The sequence below is a fragment of the Musca vetustissima genome, unplaced genomic scaffold, assembly GCF_032173495.1.
Source record: "Musca vetustissima isolate MV318-11 ecotype Yass unplaced genomic scaffold, APGP_CSIRO_Mvet_v1 utg64047, whole genome shotgun sequence".
NCBI lineage: Eukaryota > Metazoa > Arthropoda > Insecta > Diptera > Muscidae > Musca > Musca vetustissima.
In genome coordinates this window covers 6,293-23,833 of record NW_026881179.1, presented here as the reverse complement: position 1 = coordinate 23,833, position 17,541 = coordinate 6,293, and the positions used below count along the sequence as shown (strand labels likewise).

The 17,541-nt window shown below is 33.9% G+C and overlaps 1 protein-coding gene across 1 annotated transcript; it reads right to left on the bottom strand.

Moving 5' to 3' along the window:
* Window positions 1-1,863: 1,863 nt before the first annotated feature.
* On the bottom strand, window positions 1,864-10,028 carry LOC133327203 (venom acid phosphatase Acph-1-like). Its single transcript, XM_061535767.1, has 6 exons — window positions 9,829-10,028; window positions 3,082-3,180; window positions 2,935-3,018; window positions 2,705-2,863; window positions 2,117-2,644; window positions 1,864-2,052 (listed from the first exon to the last, which is right to left on the bottom strand). Exons 1-6 carry the CDS (start codon window positions 9,994-9,996, stop codon window positions 1,864-1,866), a joined length of 1,227 nt encoding a protein of 408 aa, XP_061391751.1. The 5' UTR covers window positions 9,997-10,028.
* Window positions 10,029-17,541: the final 7,513 nt, after the last annotated feature.

Here is a 17,541-nt window from a genome sequence, read left to right as displayed (position 1 = left end):
TTAGAAGGACTGTACTGAATATTCGAAAAAAGTAAGGAAGAGGTGTTGTTAACCTTTAATCAGACAAGAGGGGGCAAATATCACGAAATATTACTCAGACTCGGAATAAACATCCTCAGAGTTCGTGGTAGTTGTGTAGGGTATCGTATGGTCGGCCCCGTCCGACTATACTGCTCCGCTCACTGGTTATATATAGATTATATTTTATAATCTATATATATATATAAAAAATGGAGCAAGAAAAATGTATACTAACGCATCAATTGAGAACGGCAGTGGGAAGGTTTTTTGATAGAAAATTTTGAGAAAAATCCGCGGAAATCTTGCAAAAATTATGTTAAAGAAACGGTTGGACCGATTTGACATAAAGTTTCTGTTAGTAGTCTGTAATTGAAGTGGAAAGGTTTTAATGAAGGAACATTTTGAGAAAAATCCGCGAAAATGTTGCAAAATATATTTTGAATGATACTAGCATTTCTACACATTTTATATCGAACCTTTATGGTGTCATCTCTTCGTAGTTCTTTTTGGACATATTTTGTGCGAAAATGGGCAGCGTATATCTTTAAGTAATTGTCAATTATAGAAAATTCTCAAAATATGTTTATTTTCTACAATTAATTGGATAGTCATTGCCTTGAAAAAACTATCTATATATAAAATAGAAAAAAAATGTTTGTTTGTATGTTACCGATAGACGCAAAAACTGCTGAACAGATGTTAATGAGATTTACACAGTATGCCATGACGTGTCCTGAAAGTAACATAGGCTATATAAACTTCTAAAATTCCGCGTGGATGCAGAGTTATAGCATCAATAGTGAACATACCTCAACATTTCTGTACATCATCGTATATCTTTAGAACGGTATTTACCTCTCCAAAATTTGTAGCGATTCATAAATAAAGAAACGACTTGATTATTTTTTAAATACCGACTTTATTACTATTCTGCGCAACCTTATCAGATGGATACAACAATGTACCGTGTTTGAATGGAGATTGCGGAATGAATGACTTCTTGTGGTTTTATCGTTATCGATAAGATCGATAACATTCTAAGATTATTTACAGTGTTGTAGTTACATTTTAAATTCAAACTAGATTTGCATTTATACGCTTAAATCTAGTTGGATAAATAAGGTTTACATCAATTCATAGAAATGTTGATTTATTTAAAATAATGGATTGCTTCATATTTTTATTTCTTCAGCATGGTGGAAGGCGTACATAGTTCGATTCGAACGTTTTTAATAAAATTTTGCTGTTGCTTTGTGTGGAGCTTTTTGTAAGATATTACTACCGCAATCGTTTCTCTTACCAGTTCTCTTAAATACGTAATACATTCTCTTTTATTGTAATAAAAGAACTACAATCGTATCTCAAAGTAAAGCTTTGATTTACTACAATGTTAAACCAAAGCTCTGTTTTTTTTTTATTAAAAACTTAACTTACTCTTGAACTTGTAGTTTTTTTGAAAGCTTTAAAATCAAGATAAAGATATCTTGTCATAGTTAAACAACCGTTAAAAAGATCAAGTTCAAAATGCGAATGGTTTACAATGAGTGAATAGCTAATTAGCTTGAAAAAAGACACAATTAACACAACAATAAAAAAATGATTAACAAATGGTAAACTACAAACTACACCTTATCTAAAGGTAAATATCATATCTAATTACAAGGCTTCTAATTGTGTTTCTCTTTTGTTTGCATTTTTTTTTTCTACAAAATAATTAAATCTAATTACCGCTTGGTATCGAAACCATAAAACTGGCCGGCCAGCTATGTTTGTATTTCACATTTGTTGCTATCTTATTATCTAATGTTAACACACGGTTTGCACTGTGGGAGTGTTGGCCAACTACTGATCAATCAACCTTGGAGGTGGTTCCACAAAATTACTGTTTTTGGCTCGGCAACGCTGTTCATAGGGTTCATTGGGTAGGACATCGGCACTTAATTCCACCAATCTATCTAGGGGACACTTACGATGACAATGAGGTGGGCGTAATTCGTGCAGACAGCCTTTTTCGTTGTTACGTAGGAAAATCTAAAAGTTTTAGGATACATTTAAAATAATTTACTCGTCTCTGTTTTAAGTTTCTTGAACTTACCTCCACATAATATTCACCAGTCTCCAAATTTCGATGCAGTTCAAATATTGTCATAACGGAAAAACTGGGCATTTGTCGTTCCCACACATTTAGAGCCGACAAAATACTACCCACTGTCCAATCATGCCCAGTGTAAATAAATAATTTCCTATCTGCCGGTTTTAGAGTATTGTTACGTTTCCGCAACATTTCATCGAACATTTTCTTGAGAAAGGGACCTCCTTTGATTTTTTGCATCTCCGGCGTGTAGGCATTATAGATATAACTCTGTTCGGCCATAAATTGCATTTTCTCAGGGAAATAATCTTTAGTCCATTCTGGTAGTGGTAGGCCGAAATCTCGTTCAGCTTCGAGGGTAATATACAAGGAATTGATATGTTCCGCTTCGGTTATATTTAGACCTGTCAAAGATGATAAGTTGCGGAAAAGACTTGCATATTTAGCATGTTCTTCTTTAACTTCGGGTAGTTCCAGTACTTCTTGACGTGCCTCGAAATAGCGGGGACACGGTGTCCTGACCAAAAGGAGCTGTAATAATAATTTATGTTTATCGTACTTGGAAATAAATTCCATTTCAATTCCCCTTACCGAATCTTGATCTAATGGCTCAGAAAATATTGGTATCGGTTGCCAATTTAATGCCGGATGCCATTCCATGGGCGTGTTTTTGGGTGGAAACATACTAGCCAATACGGTTGCCAAAGTCATCATTGCACGCGGAGATGCTGTAGCCTGGGCATGTACTTTCTAAAATCCATACATTAAAAGAGATACGATTATTATTGACCATCGAAATATTTTCTAAACATTCAACATACATCCGGTGTATAATAGGGTTCCATAAATTTGCCATAGCGCTGATTCAACAATTCACCCAATTCATAGAGTTCACGTTTTCCTTTCTGTGAAAATATTATTAGGAACATTTATATGTAATTTCAAATTGTAATTAATAATTAGCATACATTAGTTACATGCCCCCAACCTGTAGGTTCAAATTTCGAATGTAAATATGGATCATTGGGATATGTATCAACTGGAGTACGTGGGCCGTGGCGTAGAACCTGTAAAACAAATAATGACAAATATTAATGGGTATTTAATGTATAAGGACCTAAAAGAAATTCTAAATTGCAACCACTTTTGATGGCATTTTTTTTTAACATTTTCAAAATACCAATGATACCATGAGATGGACGCTATCTACTCATTGATCAAATTGATATTTATTCGTATGAAATTTGCTACCAAATAATTAACATGCGCCAATGTTTTTCCCCTGATGAAAACCTAAAATATTTAACCCTTTGAGCCCCGAATTTTTTTCCGTAATCATAGAACAATTTTCTGTTCACAGATTTAATGCAAATATCCTAGATAGGATATGGACAAATTTTGACATCGCTACATCCTTGATTTCGGGAGATACAGTACTTTCTTTCTGAAAAATAAAAGCCCAATATCAAGAAAACCAAAATTTGTACATTTCGAATACGAAGCGATTTAAATAATTTGGACTGTACACACAAATTAGTACTGTATACATTTTTGCCCTCTTCTCTATATTAAAAAGCTTATAACTTTACGAATTTTTTAGATTTTTCTTGTGATATGTATCGTCCATAATCAGGACTTGACATATGAAATCCAAAGAATATGTATCTACTAGCTACATATTAAATATAAGCTCTAAAACATTTTGTTGCCTGTGGGCAACATTGGGCCACAAAGGGTTAATTACAGCCAATATGGTTGCCCAAAGTCCTTAAACTACTAAAGCATATGGTACACATGAAATAGATAGTTAACCATGTACCGGCCAATAAATTTACTAACTTCTTCTAAAAAATTATTCTGGCGCTAATAAATTTTAATCCATCGGCAAATTTTCACTTCTGAAAAGAGTATACATCATATCTTAACTGATATTTTCTGTTAGAACATAGTTTTAAATAAATAACTCTGCATTGCAAAGTGTTTACTGCACAAGGTCTAAAGGCGGGCTGGCCGGCTACAGGGTTAATCTGAACTGAATTGAACTAATCTTAATATACGTCATATAGGCTAAATTTGGAATGTTGTGCAAATATAGTCCATCTTCGAACTTGACTGACAGCAGACAAAAGACAACAAATTTCAGCTCATATCTCAATTCCTTTGGATGATGATAAGCGTGATTATAATAGGCGGATAGATGGACGAACAGATAATAGATATGGATTTTACTGGAACATTACAGGGCTAGAAATTTCAAAATGCGGAATGCCAAAGTCAGTTTGGACTTGACTCTTATTTGGTATTTTGTGTCAAATCTTCCCACTAAAACTATTTTGAACCAGTAATTTGGTATTTTGGAGTTAAGAAAACCTTTCTACTAAAAATGATCAATATTGGTCCACTTTTTAGGAGCAATACCATATCAAGTGGCATTGGTTTCCTATTGGGTAGAGAATCTGCCTGCCAAAAAATATTAACGAGGGTATGTCATTTTCAGCCGAATTAACTTTAATTTGATATTTTGGATTCACATGACATTTCAAATCTTCACATATTACGGTATCACTCCATTTTCTGTTTATACCCTCCATCATGAGGATGACATATAAAATATATAAAATTAAGAGGGCACCTAGGAGAAAACTCATGTTATGAAAGTACCTGGAATATACTGAAAAAGACGGGAGAGAAGGGATAACCAAAACGGAAATCAGTATTTTGGGTAGTGAAATTTGTCAGCCAATGAGAATACAAACAATTTGGTTGAGAAACGTGTCGAAAATCACCTTAATACCGAATTTTGGGAGTACCGTTATATGGGGGCTACCCTGAAACTTGAGTCAATATTAATATTTGTTTGGTACGGACATATACTATACAATGAGAACCAAAAATACTAAATTACAGTCAACTCGGTTGAAAAAACGTGTCCAAAATGCCGAATATTGGGAGGTACCGTTATATGGGGGCTACCTTATAACTATGGATAATCTTAATAATTTTCGTTCGGAGAAGTATTATACAATGAGAACCCATAATATTAAATTACAGCCAACTTGGTGGAAAAAACGTGTCTAAAATCCCCAAAATACAAAATATTTGGAAGCTACCCTGAAACATAGGTCAATATTAATAATTTTTCCTACAGAGATGTGCTATTCAATGAGAAATCAAAATATTTAAATACAAAATACCGAATATTGCGTAGTACCTTTATATAGAGACTACATCAAAACCTGAACCGACATATCCTATATGCAATATCAAACATCCTAGGAGTACTAGCAATGTCTGAGCAAAATTTCATAGCTCTATCTTAAATCTTGCTAGAGATCGCAAGATCGTGCTTTCATCAGACGGACAGACTGACACAAAAAAAGACATAGAATTTTATTCTGATCAAGAATATATATGGAGTATCCGGTGAATATTTCCAGGTGTTGCAAACGGAATGACAAAAAAAGAGGTTACATGGATACTACCCTTAAATGGCGGCGAATGTTAATATTTTTTTTTTTGCCAAAAATGACTACGAAATACCAAATTACAGAGAATTCGATTGAGAGATACAGAGAATTCAATATCACCTTATATGAGGCTACCGGAAAAAATTGGCCTATATTTATAATTTTATTTAGTACACAATACAACTGGGATTTTATACTAACATTTAGCAAAGTATATTTTTATATAGTAAAAATACTCAGCTCGATTATTAGAATTCATATTTACCAAAAAATTTTCAAAGAATATGTTGTTAAACCAGTAAGGAAAGCAGTAAAGTCGGACTGGGCCCGACTATATGATGCCCTCCACCACTTTGGGTATATTCCACAGAAGTCTCCTAACAGACTTTGCCGTTTCGAAACTTTAATATGTGATTTTTATGCCTTTCTAGAACCTATGCTAAATTTCATTTCATTTGGACAAGTTTAGAATCGTTTGCGTACAATGAGACAAATTTATGTAAATCAATTTAGAACAAACTTGATACACGTCATTCGGTAGGCCGGTGCAACATTTATCTAATATCCAATGGGAGCTATATCTAAATCTGAACCGAATTCAAGGTAAATTGCCAGAGATGAATTTATATTAACTTCAGTACATTGTATAAAATTGTGTATCAATCGTACAAACTTTGGGTTTTAGTGCACAATTTACATAAAATCGGAAGAATTTATATATATATATATATATATATAGGAGCTATATCTAAATCTGAACCGATTTTCACGAAACTTCACACACATAATTTTAGACTTTATTCAGAACGTTGTGCCAAATTTCGTGCAAATCGAAAGATATATAGGGACTTTGGTACGCCATATACATTAAATCGGACGGAAATATATATAGAAGATATATCTAAATATTAACCGAATGTCACGAAACTTAACACACATCATTATAGACTTAATTCACTACGCTATGCCAAATTTCGTGCAAATCAAATAATATCAAATAATATGGTACATCGTTTACATTAAATCAGACGAAAATATACATGGGAGCTATATCTAACAAGTGAAAAAGCGGTAAGTTCGGCCGGGCCGAACTTTGGATACACTCCACCATAGATATATTGACAGGTACTAGAAATGAAAATATAGGGAACATACCAAAAAGTGGACCTATACCGACATTTCTAAAAACGGATTATGTAAACCATAATACAAATTTTAGAAAATTTTAAAGGATAATTATACCCTCAGCCTTATGGCTAATGAGGGTGTATACACTTTAACACGGTGAAAATGTGCCTCATCGAAATATTGGTTCTAGACCCCATGTTTCTTTGGACCAAATCCGTTTCAGAAAATTTAGATTTCATCCGAACTTTGCCCATCTTATTATTTCTTCCAAGCTAAGTTCAAATTCTGGAACTTCCAATCAGGGGCTAGGTCTAAATGCGGCTATAGTTCATTATCGAACCTTACGTTCTAATTGTTTACCTCTCTATCCTCCGCAGGTGAAATGATTTCAAAAGTGTCTTAGAACCAAACTCAAAACGCGGAACAAATCAGATAACTATTTTAATATAAAAAAGGGGGTTATATGGGGACTACCCCAAAAAGGGGGCGAATATTAAACATTTTTGGTAGAGAGATTTGTTGCCATGTACGACTACAAATTACCAAATTGCAGCAAATTCGGTTGAAAAATGCGCTCAAGAACCCCCAAATACCGAAAAGTGGGGGTACCCTAATATGGGGGCTATCCGAAAAAATGGACCTATATTGATAATTTTTGGTGGAGATATTTAGTACCTATTAAAAACTCGAAATACTAAATTACACCCAATTCGGTGGAAAAATACGATCAAAGCCCCCAAAATACTGAAAATTAGAAGGTACCATTATATGCGGGCTCCCAGAAAAAGGGGACCTATATTTATAATTTTTTGTGGGGACATTAAGTACCCAATGTACCAAATTTCAGCGTATTCGGTTGAAAAACGTGCCCAATAACCTCAAAATACTGACAATTGGGGGGTACTGTTATATGGGAGCTATGTCTAAACGTGGACCGATATATCCCATCTTCGAACTTGACCTGCCTGGAGACAAAAGACAACCCTATGCAAAATTTCAGCATCCTATCTCAATTCCTTCAGAAGATAGCGTGATTACAACAGACGGACATGGCTAGATCGTCTTATACCATAGACAGACGACAGCCTTAATTTGGATTAAAAATTCCTTAATTTGAATTAATATTTACCCCTGACAGACGAGCGTTTCTGCATTTACGAAACAGTTTTTTGCTTCAAACCAATTGTTTGTCTGTGTGTAGGATGGACATTTTTTACATTTGTTTCGATATTTTTCGGGATTACATCTTTATGAAGTAGATACATGACATAAAGGAGGAATAGTAACTATGATCTCAGCAAAACAGCTCCCAGTTTAAAAAATGGTTGAAATTTGCCTTCATTTCTTATTTTTATTTTCATAAATATAAATAAATTTGACAAGAAACAATTAATTTTCGACAGCATTGCCATATGGAAATTGTCTAATTCAGTATAAATTCAGTTTGATTTTGTGCATTAACAACACATAAAAATGAGGATAATGTACAAGTTAATGTGAATTAAGGCTGTTAATGCAAATTAAGGCTGTCGTCTGTCTAGGCTATTAGAATTTTACCCTGATCAAGAATAGATGTACTTTATAGGGTCGGAAATGAATATTTCGATGAGTTACACCATACTATGGTGGAGGGTATAAAAAAAATTTATAACAAAAATTAATAAAAATTAAAAATCACCGATTTTAATTGCAGCAAACGTATATTTTGTTGAAGGTCCACATTAGACGCATAGTCCACATTACCCGAAGTTACTCTATATATTAGTCCCATTTTATGTAAATGATACACCATAGTCCCTGTTCTATTTGCACGATATTTTATTGTTGAAATCGGTTCATATATTTCATATATATTTTCACCCTATTTCATCAAAATGATGTACCAAATAGCTAAAGTTTGTCCGTACCAAATCGAACCTTGAATAACATGTACTGGACTTTGGGTCGAAATAAATTTTGGATAGCGTTTGTGTTGCAACATACCAAATAGTGGATGCCACGGTTGCTCAAATACGTTCATTTATATATGGATCTGATACATATTTTGCTCGATGATTGGCATTCAATTTTTCATAAATTTCAGAATGGTATGTGTATGAACTGTTTTGATTTAGTTCAACTATCTATGTACTTATGCAGTTAATTTCATCCGATTCAATTTTAATGGTTCTCCAAAGATGACTTGTCTATTCTATCTAAAGGATATTGTACATATCAGCATCTCTTGTATGTACCCAAAGTGGTGGAGGGTATCATATAGTTGACCCGTCCGACTTTTGAAATTTTCCTTAATGTTTTCTTATGTAGTTGTGTATTGAAAGTCATATTTTTTTTAATTCAAAGTTATAAAAATCGACTATTTGTCTGATTTTATAACTTTGCACTGATTCATATGGCGGTTTTGACGTTTACAACCTAAACCTGGACATTCGTCCCTGATTACAACATTTTATTTTTCTTGAAAGCATACATTTTAAAGATAAATAATTGCTATTATTTATTATAATCAATATTATAAATTGAAAGCTGTTAAGATCGGCAGAGCACAGAGGTTCCTGAGGTTTGACAATTGAGGATCTTTGGGTTCAGTTTGCCATATAGTCGGCACCGCCAATTGGACAGGTGTGGGTATATTAGTGCTATCTTAGAATTTAAACCGATTTAAAGCCAAATTGGCACTTGTCATTTCCAATTCTAGGACTTTAAAGGACTTTCATTTAATTGCACATCAATATGCCGATAAGTTTATTTTGAAGATTTTAATTATTGATGTGATCAGATCATTATTCATTAGGACCAATTTAAATCGCTTATATTTTTCTGATTTTGCAGTCAGTGTTTATCCTTGATGTACATCGATAAATTCCTTATTTTCCTTTTAAAGCTTTTTTTCTGTGTACAATATTTAATTATTTGTTATTCAAAATTCCGATATATATGTGAAATATACTTGTTGCATTTGTCGTGATATTCCTTTTTGTGTCTGTTCCGAATTTATATCCAAACGCGTTGCATTTAAATTATTTTGTGTATTAGCATATCCATTACAGTATATTCCATACTTTTAATTTTGGTTTTTTATTTATTTAGTTTTATACAATTTTCACACTCGTCACTTACAATATGTACTAATTCCAATGTTGAATTTTCCGTATCCACTTCCGTGCTGAAACATTTTTCAATTTCCGACATGGAGACAGTGGTGAAACATAAAACGATTATGGCCGCTATCAGAAAACTAAATCCCAATATGGCGAGAAAAGTTTTGCGTGTCAATTGAAAAATCATGTTTTCAATATTTCAGCTCGTTATATCCGTTTAAATATTTGCTGGGGTTTTTATTTTTCTATTTATTTTCAACTAATCACTTTATGTTTTTTTAGAATCGATCGAACTTATTTCACTTTGTTACACTTGATCCTATTACCGTTACCCGTTGTTATGTACTAGTTGCAGTTATTTTTCAATTTAATTTTATTTTTTGAAATTTCTATTCATTTGCTAGAGAGATTCTTGTTGGCATTTCTTTTTTTTTCATACAGTTTTGTTGTTGGTGTTGTTGCTGCTGTTACTGTTTCTGTTAAGCGTCAACACTTTGTTTACATTTTAGTCGAATCACGTCTTTATCGTTTTATTAACAACCTCGAAATGAGCGAATAAAACTATTAACACTCCACTTTAAAGCGATTTTATACTGACATTTTTACAACAGTTTATAAAATTGTTTTTGTTTTTTATTTATTTTCTTTCGTTCGCTGTTGTTGTTGCTGTCAATGCTTTGGAGGAAACTTTGGCATAGAATGAATGCGGCAAAGAATCGTCAGTGTGCAAATGCTGCTGTTACTAGGGTTACAATAGCTGCATTTTAGATGCATGACGAAAATTAAAACTAGTTTCAACGATTGAGTATGAAGTTGGGGAGTTACATTTCCACACTCATCAATTGGGAAATTCCACAATAATTAGGATTTTTTCTGTGATTATTTTGTTTCAGGTGGAAATCCCTCATTTTTTGTTGTCCTTTAAGTGATGTAGGATATATTACTGTGGTAGGATATCAGTCATAGATTTAGCCATGTTTGTTTACATCCAGACTGAATTAGAAAAAAATAAAGCGCATTGAAATTTTTAAATTTAATAACTGACCGGACAAACGTTGTGATGCCTTAATAAACATGTGTATTGTTTTACATTTAGGAATCACATGAATCTGATTATAAGTATTTATTGATTATTGATTGTAATTTAGAATCCTCAAATGATGCATATAATATTTTAGCAGTTTTGGCTTCATTTAAGCATTCTAAATGGAAAACATGCAGAACATTTTCAAAAGAGTTTAACTTTTGGAAATAGACTCTATATAACGCTAGCATATTTTAATACCCTCCACCATAGTATGGTGAAATTTGGTACTTTGGATTTTTATTGGGTACCAAATTTTTTCACAGAAAAAAATCATAAATATAGGTCCACTTTTGCGAGTAGCCCCAATATGACGTTACCTCTCATTTTCGGTATTTTTGGGGTTTTGAGCTCGCTTTTTTAACCGAATTCCATGTAATTTGGTATTTCATAGTCATATTCGGTAGCACAGCTCCCTCCCTTTTGGGGGTAGTGCAAATATAACCCCTTTTTGGGGTCGATCTACAAATGTCCGCTTGTAAGTCTGACCGGCTGGTGCGTACAATAACACTCGAAGGATGTAACCGATTTCATCCAAACTTTGCAGATAGTAATATTTCTTCCAAACACAGTTCAAGTTCGAAGATGTGGAATATCGGTCAACTCCTTTTGGTCCTCCCCCACAAAATGGTCGAAATCGTCCTAAAAAATTATTTTATAATATCATGCGAACGGACTATCTGATTTTAACCAAACTTTGGAAAACGTATTATCTTTACCAAGCTTAGGTCAAATCCGAAAATGAGAACCATTGGTCCACTGCTTCTGATACTTTCCCCATGAATGGTCAACATTTTCAATATTTTAAAATTCAATATCAAGCGATGGAATGTCCGATTTGAACCAAACTTTGCACAACCTATTATCTTCAACAAGCACATATCAAATCCGAATGTGGTACCCGTTTGCCCTCTCCTCTGGAATTTCCCCCAAAAAGGATCAATATTACAAACTTGTAAATTTAATTTGAAGCTATTTGAATAACTGATTTTATAAACATTAAACACGAAATATATTTCAACCAGTGAGCGGAGCAGTATAGTCGGACGGGGCCGACCATATGATACCCTACAAAACTACCACGGAACTCAAATTTTCTGCGGATGTTTATTCCGAGCCTGGGCAATATTTCGTGATATTTGCACTCTCTTGCCCGATTAGAGGTAAACAGAACCTCTTCCTCTCACTGACATATTTCCGAATATTACGAGTATTCAGTACAGCTATTGTCCATATTCCCTTCACCGTGGTTTATGTTGTGATGTTCGGCTTTCATTTGTGGTCTATAGATCGACTCGAAAATAACACAAACATTTAAGTTTTCGGTCCACATCATCACCGAAAATTATAGGCGTTGTCCTTGACCATACCTGGAACACCATGGAACATTTCAAAGCGATCAGCGCTATAGTTCCGCTCTCTAGAGTGATAATGGGTTACTAAATAATATACGAATACGGAGATACTTGTAAATATTTAGGTGTAACTCCCACATCCGAGCACATACAACAATATAATTGGTCTTAATTTAAAGGCCAAACACTCCTCTTGGATATAATATTTGATATAATATTTGACCCTCTAAATATTGACCGATCTTTATCATGCTTATTTTTTGGCCACCCCTTCTCCATGCAAAATTTCACGATGTTTGGGCCATTATTGCGGCCTCTGTAGCAACCAGAAAAACCAAAAAAAATTAGTATTTGGTCCATTTCATCCCCTAAATATTAACCGATCTTTCCCAATATGGTGGGTCTAGCACCAATATTTCGCGGTGTTACAAACTTTTGGGGCTGCACAAAGCTATAATACCCTGTGGTTGTGTAGAGTATAAAAACAATAGTATGTAGAGTATAAAAACAATAAAAAACATATACCTTATTTAGAACGAATAAAAAAACTGTAACTCCGCAGACCTCCGCATAACTATATGCTAAGGATATACAACTATCGGCAACACCGACTGACACTTTTCTACTTGTTATTATTTGTTTGCACTAAGATATACTTCAACACGCCACTAAATATGAAAACATGGACCTTTATTTACAAATTTGTCATTTCCGTGTGCCCCGAAAATGGGGCGGTGCTAGGGTTTTCAGACTGGGATGTACTTGTCTGTCCCGCTTTTTAAATAGCCAATATCCAGCTTTTTATACCGTACAAAACTATGTTGTTAAGATATTATAGCTTTGTGGGCCTAATAGTTTGTAACGCCGCAAAATATTGGTCCTCAACCAACCTTTTAGCACTAAGTCGATCTAGCCATGTGTGTCCGTTCGTCCGTCCGTCTGTCCATTATAATTTGTAAACACTATACTGGTACAGCAACTATCGTTACAAAATTTTGTATCTAGGTCCGGTCCTGATTAGATCGTTCCGGTCCTTGGTAGTGATTGGTTAATTTTTAGGGGACCAAAAGCATCAAAAACTTTATGTTTTTCTGAACGCTCTAGAGGAGCACCACGTATCCAGACTTTAGTGTGAAAAATGACAAAATTTACATACGTAAATATTTAAGCCTGAATGATATAGACCCGAGATGTTGATAGTATATCCAAAAAGGAGAGGTTGACCTTTAAACTGATAACTGAGAGTTATACTTAAACTTTACCTGTGTCCATTCATTCTTATATTGTTAAGTATTACAATTACCATATTAGAGGGCGGAAATTTGGTGCTGATGGCTAGAAAATGTTGCATGAGGTTCATGTTATGGTCAAAGACGACTTTTATAACTTTTAATGGTGATCAGATGATATTTCGGAGATGAAAGAGACCGAAAACTATATTTTTGTCATTATTCTATTTGCAATTATAAGCCGAACATCACAAATTTTCCATGGGGACGGCGATCTGACCAAGTAATTCGCACGGCTGTCATGATAATGAATGTCAATATTTAGAAGGTCAAATGATACCGCAGAGGAACTGACATCTAATCGGTCAAGAATATAGATCCGCAGAAACCTAGAGAACAGTGGTATTTGTGTAGGCCCTGTCCGACTGGTTTATTTTGTTTGCTCCGCTCACTGGTTTATTTTGTCCAGCTTTTTAAACCGCAATGTCCACCTCTTTAAGAATCAGAAAATGACAACCCTGTGCCGTGCCCGTATATGGATCTATACTGGACCAATATATCACATTACATATCACCCTAGGATTAGTATATGTATTTGTTCAACATTTCAAAGCTCTTTCAATGTCAATACCAACGATCTTAGAACATTTTAGTTTGGTATTGAATTTCATAACATTTTCGTATAGAGTTCTACATGGTAAATACACACATCGTGGAGGACTAAAAATTTTCCCATGTGACCATGAGCAAAAAAATAACTAACGGACACATGTACTTAAAATATCGATTCCATAAATATAGAAAACTAATTCATTCCCAAAGCTATTTATAAATATTCATATGATAATATTTGATTTATTGTAAATTTCTGCATTGTTTTCTAATATCTACGCATGTGTAGATTTATGTATTTTTGGTTTGTTTAAAGAAGCGAATCATCTAACAGATTATTTTCACACCTGGTTTTCAATTAAATGAGTAAATATCTTATTATCTTGTCAGAAAAACAAGAACAAACATAAACAACAATCGACAAATAACGAGCGTAAAACGGACGGACGCTCAAGTAATGCACATAAGGTAAAAATAATACATGGACCGTTATAATATAGAACAGCTGGGTTAGTTTAGTATAGATATTGTATGAGGTCTCCGACGTGTTCGAAGTATTGCAAACAAAATGACAAATTTAATATGCACTCCAATTTGATGGAAATAAATCCACCATCACCATGTCTGCCATATTATAAAACACGACTATTATTGTTTAATAATATCTCCACTATCAAGAAATAATTTGTTTATATTCATATCGTTGATTAAGATTTAAAATTTAAATATTTAACATGTCACTGTTTCTAGAAATGTAAATGAAATGCCTAGTTAAGATATAGAGGGAAAGCAAATTCATAAAAATGTACATTATTACTGCGTTACCAAAAATGTACATACATAATAGAATTTAGTTTATAATTTACATAATTAGCGTAATTATTGGCTATATAATCATTCAAATCATTTTGCTAAACATAACTTAAATCTAATGTGTTATGTCGATATCCAACAATTTTTGATATTTCCTGTCTAATATTCACATTTTCACTATTACACACACACACATACCTAAGTACATACTTGTACATTAGAATGTTTAATTTAATTAACAATTACAACATAATAAAGAAATTAATATAATTATAAATCAAATGTAAGCGCATTATTCAATTGCATCATAAAAACTAATCAAACAGATGTTTGAAATGTCAGAAGTAACTGCAGTATTGATTTTTGGTCTGATGTAATTCAAGTCGTGAAATTAAAATTACTATACTTTATACTCGGCATACTGGCCACAGTTTCCAAACGGATACATGGGCGTTCGACAGGCACAAACCATTAGAATTGTTGTAATTTTCGATGTTCATCGGAACGGGGAAATGTGCTTCCAGATTTGGAAAACAACTTCGCCCATTTTATTTTCTTAATAACCTGATAATAAATAATAAACTTTCATACTCGTTTTGGCCAAAAGGTCACCTCACATTGACTAAAACCAGCGGTAAAAGTCGCCACATTCTCAACATAGAATTAATCGTTATATTAATCTAATGAAAAACAAGTGAAAAAGCGTTAAGTTCGGCCGGACCGAACTTTGGATACCCTCCACCATAGTTATACTGAGAGATACATGCAATGAAAATATAGGGAACATAACAAAAAGTGGGCATATACCGATAATTCTACAAACCGATTAATGTAAACCATTATGTACACCAAATACAAATTTCAGCAATTTTTAATGGGGATTTTTCCTTAAATCTGCAAGATCCAAAAAGTGGACTGATACTGATAACGCATGGTAGAGTATAAAATCCTCAAACTACTGTAATTTAGATTACAAAGTTATATGAGGGTATGCCTTTGGGGATATCATTATATGAGGGGTATGCCTAATTTATGACCGGTATATGCAAATTTTGAAGCCAATATTTTAATTGTTTTTCTCAATTCTTTCCTTCAGGAGGTATCACTATATTGAAGAGATGCCTAAATGTCTGCCGATATATTTCATTATAGTCATGTTTGAGTTTTTTTTATCACAATATCTTTAGAAGGCGGAATGTTTACAACAGATGGCTAAATAGTCTTTGTAGGCTAAAAATTTACCGTAACGACTACCCACTATTTTAATATAAAATAGGGATTATATGAGGACTACCCCTAAAAAGGGGTGAATATTAAAATTTGTTGGCGGGGAGATTTGTTACCATATACGACTACAAAATACCAAATTTCAGCGAATTCGGTTGAAAAACGCGCTCAAGAACCTCAAAATATAGAAAATTGGGGGTACCCTTATATGGGGGTTACCAGAAAGAATTGACCTATATTTCAAATTTTTTATGGTGAGATTTGCTACCCAATAAGAACTTAAATTACTGAATTACAGCCAATTCGGTGAAAAAATTCGGTCAAAACCCCCCCAAAAACTGGAAATGGGTAGGTACCCTTATATGGGGGCTACCAGAAAAAGTGGACCTATATTTATAATTTTTAGTGGGGAAATTTGGTACCCAAGAAGAACCCCATGTACCAAATTTCAGTGAATTCAGTTGAAAACCGCGCCCAAGAACCCTTAATTACCGAAAATTGGGGGTATCCTTATATGGGGGCTACCCCAAAAAATTCACCTATATTTATAATTTTTAGTATAGAGATTTGCTACCCAATAAGAACTCAATGTACCGAATTTCAGCGAATTCGGTTGAAAAACGCGCTCAAGAACCCCAAAATACCGAAAATTTGGGGGTACCCTTATATGGGAGCTATGCCTAAACGTGGACCGATATAGCCCATCTTCGAACTTGGCCTGCCTGCAGACAAAAGACTCTATGCAAAATTTTGGCGTTCTGTATCAATTCGTTTAGACGCTAGAGTGATTACAACAGACAGACGGACATGCTTAGATCGTCTTAGAATTTTACGCTTATCAAGAATATATATACTTTATAGGGTCGGAAATTATTATTTCGATGCATTACAAACGGAAAAACAAAACTAATATACCCTCCATACTATGGTGGAGGGTATAAAAAACGTTTAGTTCGGTCGGGCCGTACTTTGGATACCCATCCAACATAGTTACTTGATATACTCTGCAGTAGTATTTAGAGAATTTTATACACATATTCCACTTAAATGCGTTATCAATATCGGTCCACGTTTTGGGGTTTTGAGATTTAAGTGCAATATGTGTATAAAATTCTCAAAATACTACGGCAGAATTATATTAGGCTATTCGTTAAGCGGAACCAATATTGATTACATCGTGTAGGAATTAGCGAATATTTGGGGTTATAATTATTTGAGGTGCTATGCCTAATTAGGTACAGTAATTTTGAACATCAAATTTTCGTTTTTATACCCTACACAACTATGTTGTCAGGGTATTATAGCTTTGTGCAGCCCCAAAAGATTGTAACGCCGCGAAATATTGGTCCTAGACCCACCTTTAAGTATACCGATCGTCATATCTCGACTAGCTGAGTCGATCTAGACATGTG

What these genes read in the sequence shown, in the direction of transcription:
- LOC133327203 (XM_061535767.1), bottom strand. Translation starts at nt 9,996, where the DNA reads ATGATTTTTCAATTGACACGCAAAACTTTTCTCGCCATATTGGGATTT. An exon ending in GTTGGGGGCATGTAACTAAT is followed by an intron (nt 3,019 to 3,081) that starts GTATGCTAATTA and finishes ATATTTTCACAG; the next exon opens with AAAGGAAAACGTGAACTCTA. An exon ending in CTGGTGAATATTATGTGGAG is followed by an intron (nt 2,053 to 2,116) that starts GTAAGTTCAAGA and finishes TAAAACTTTTAG; the next exon opens with ATTTTCCTACGTAACAACGA.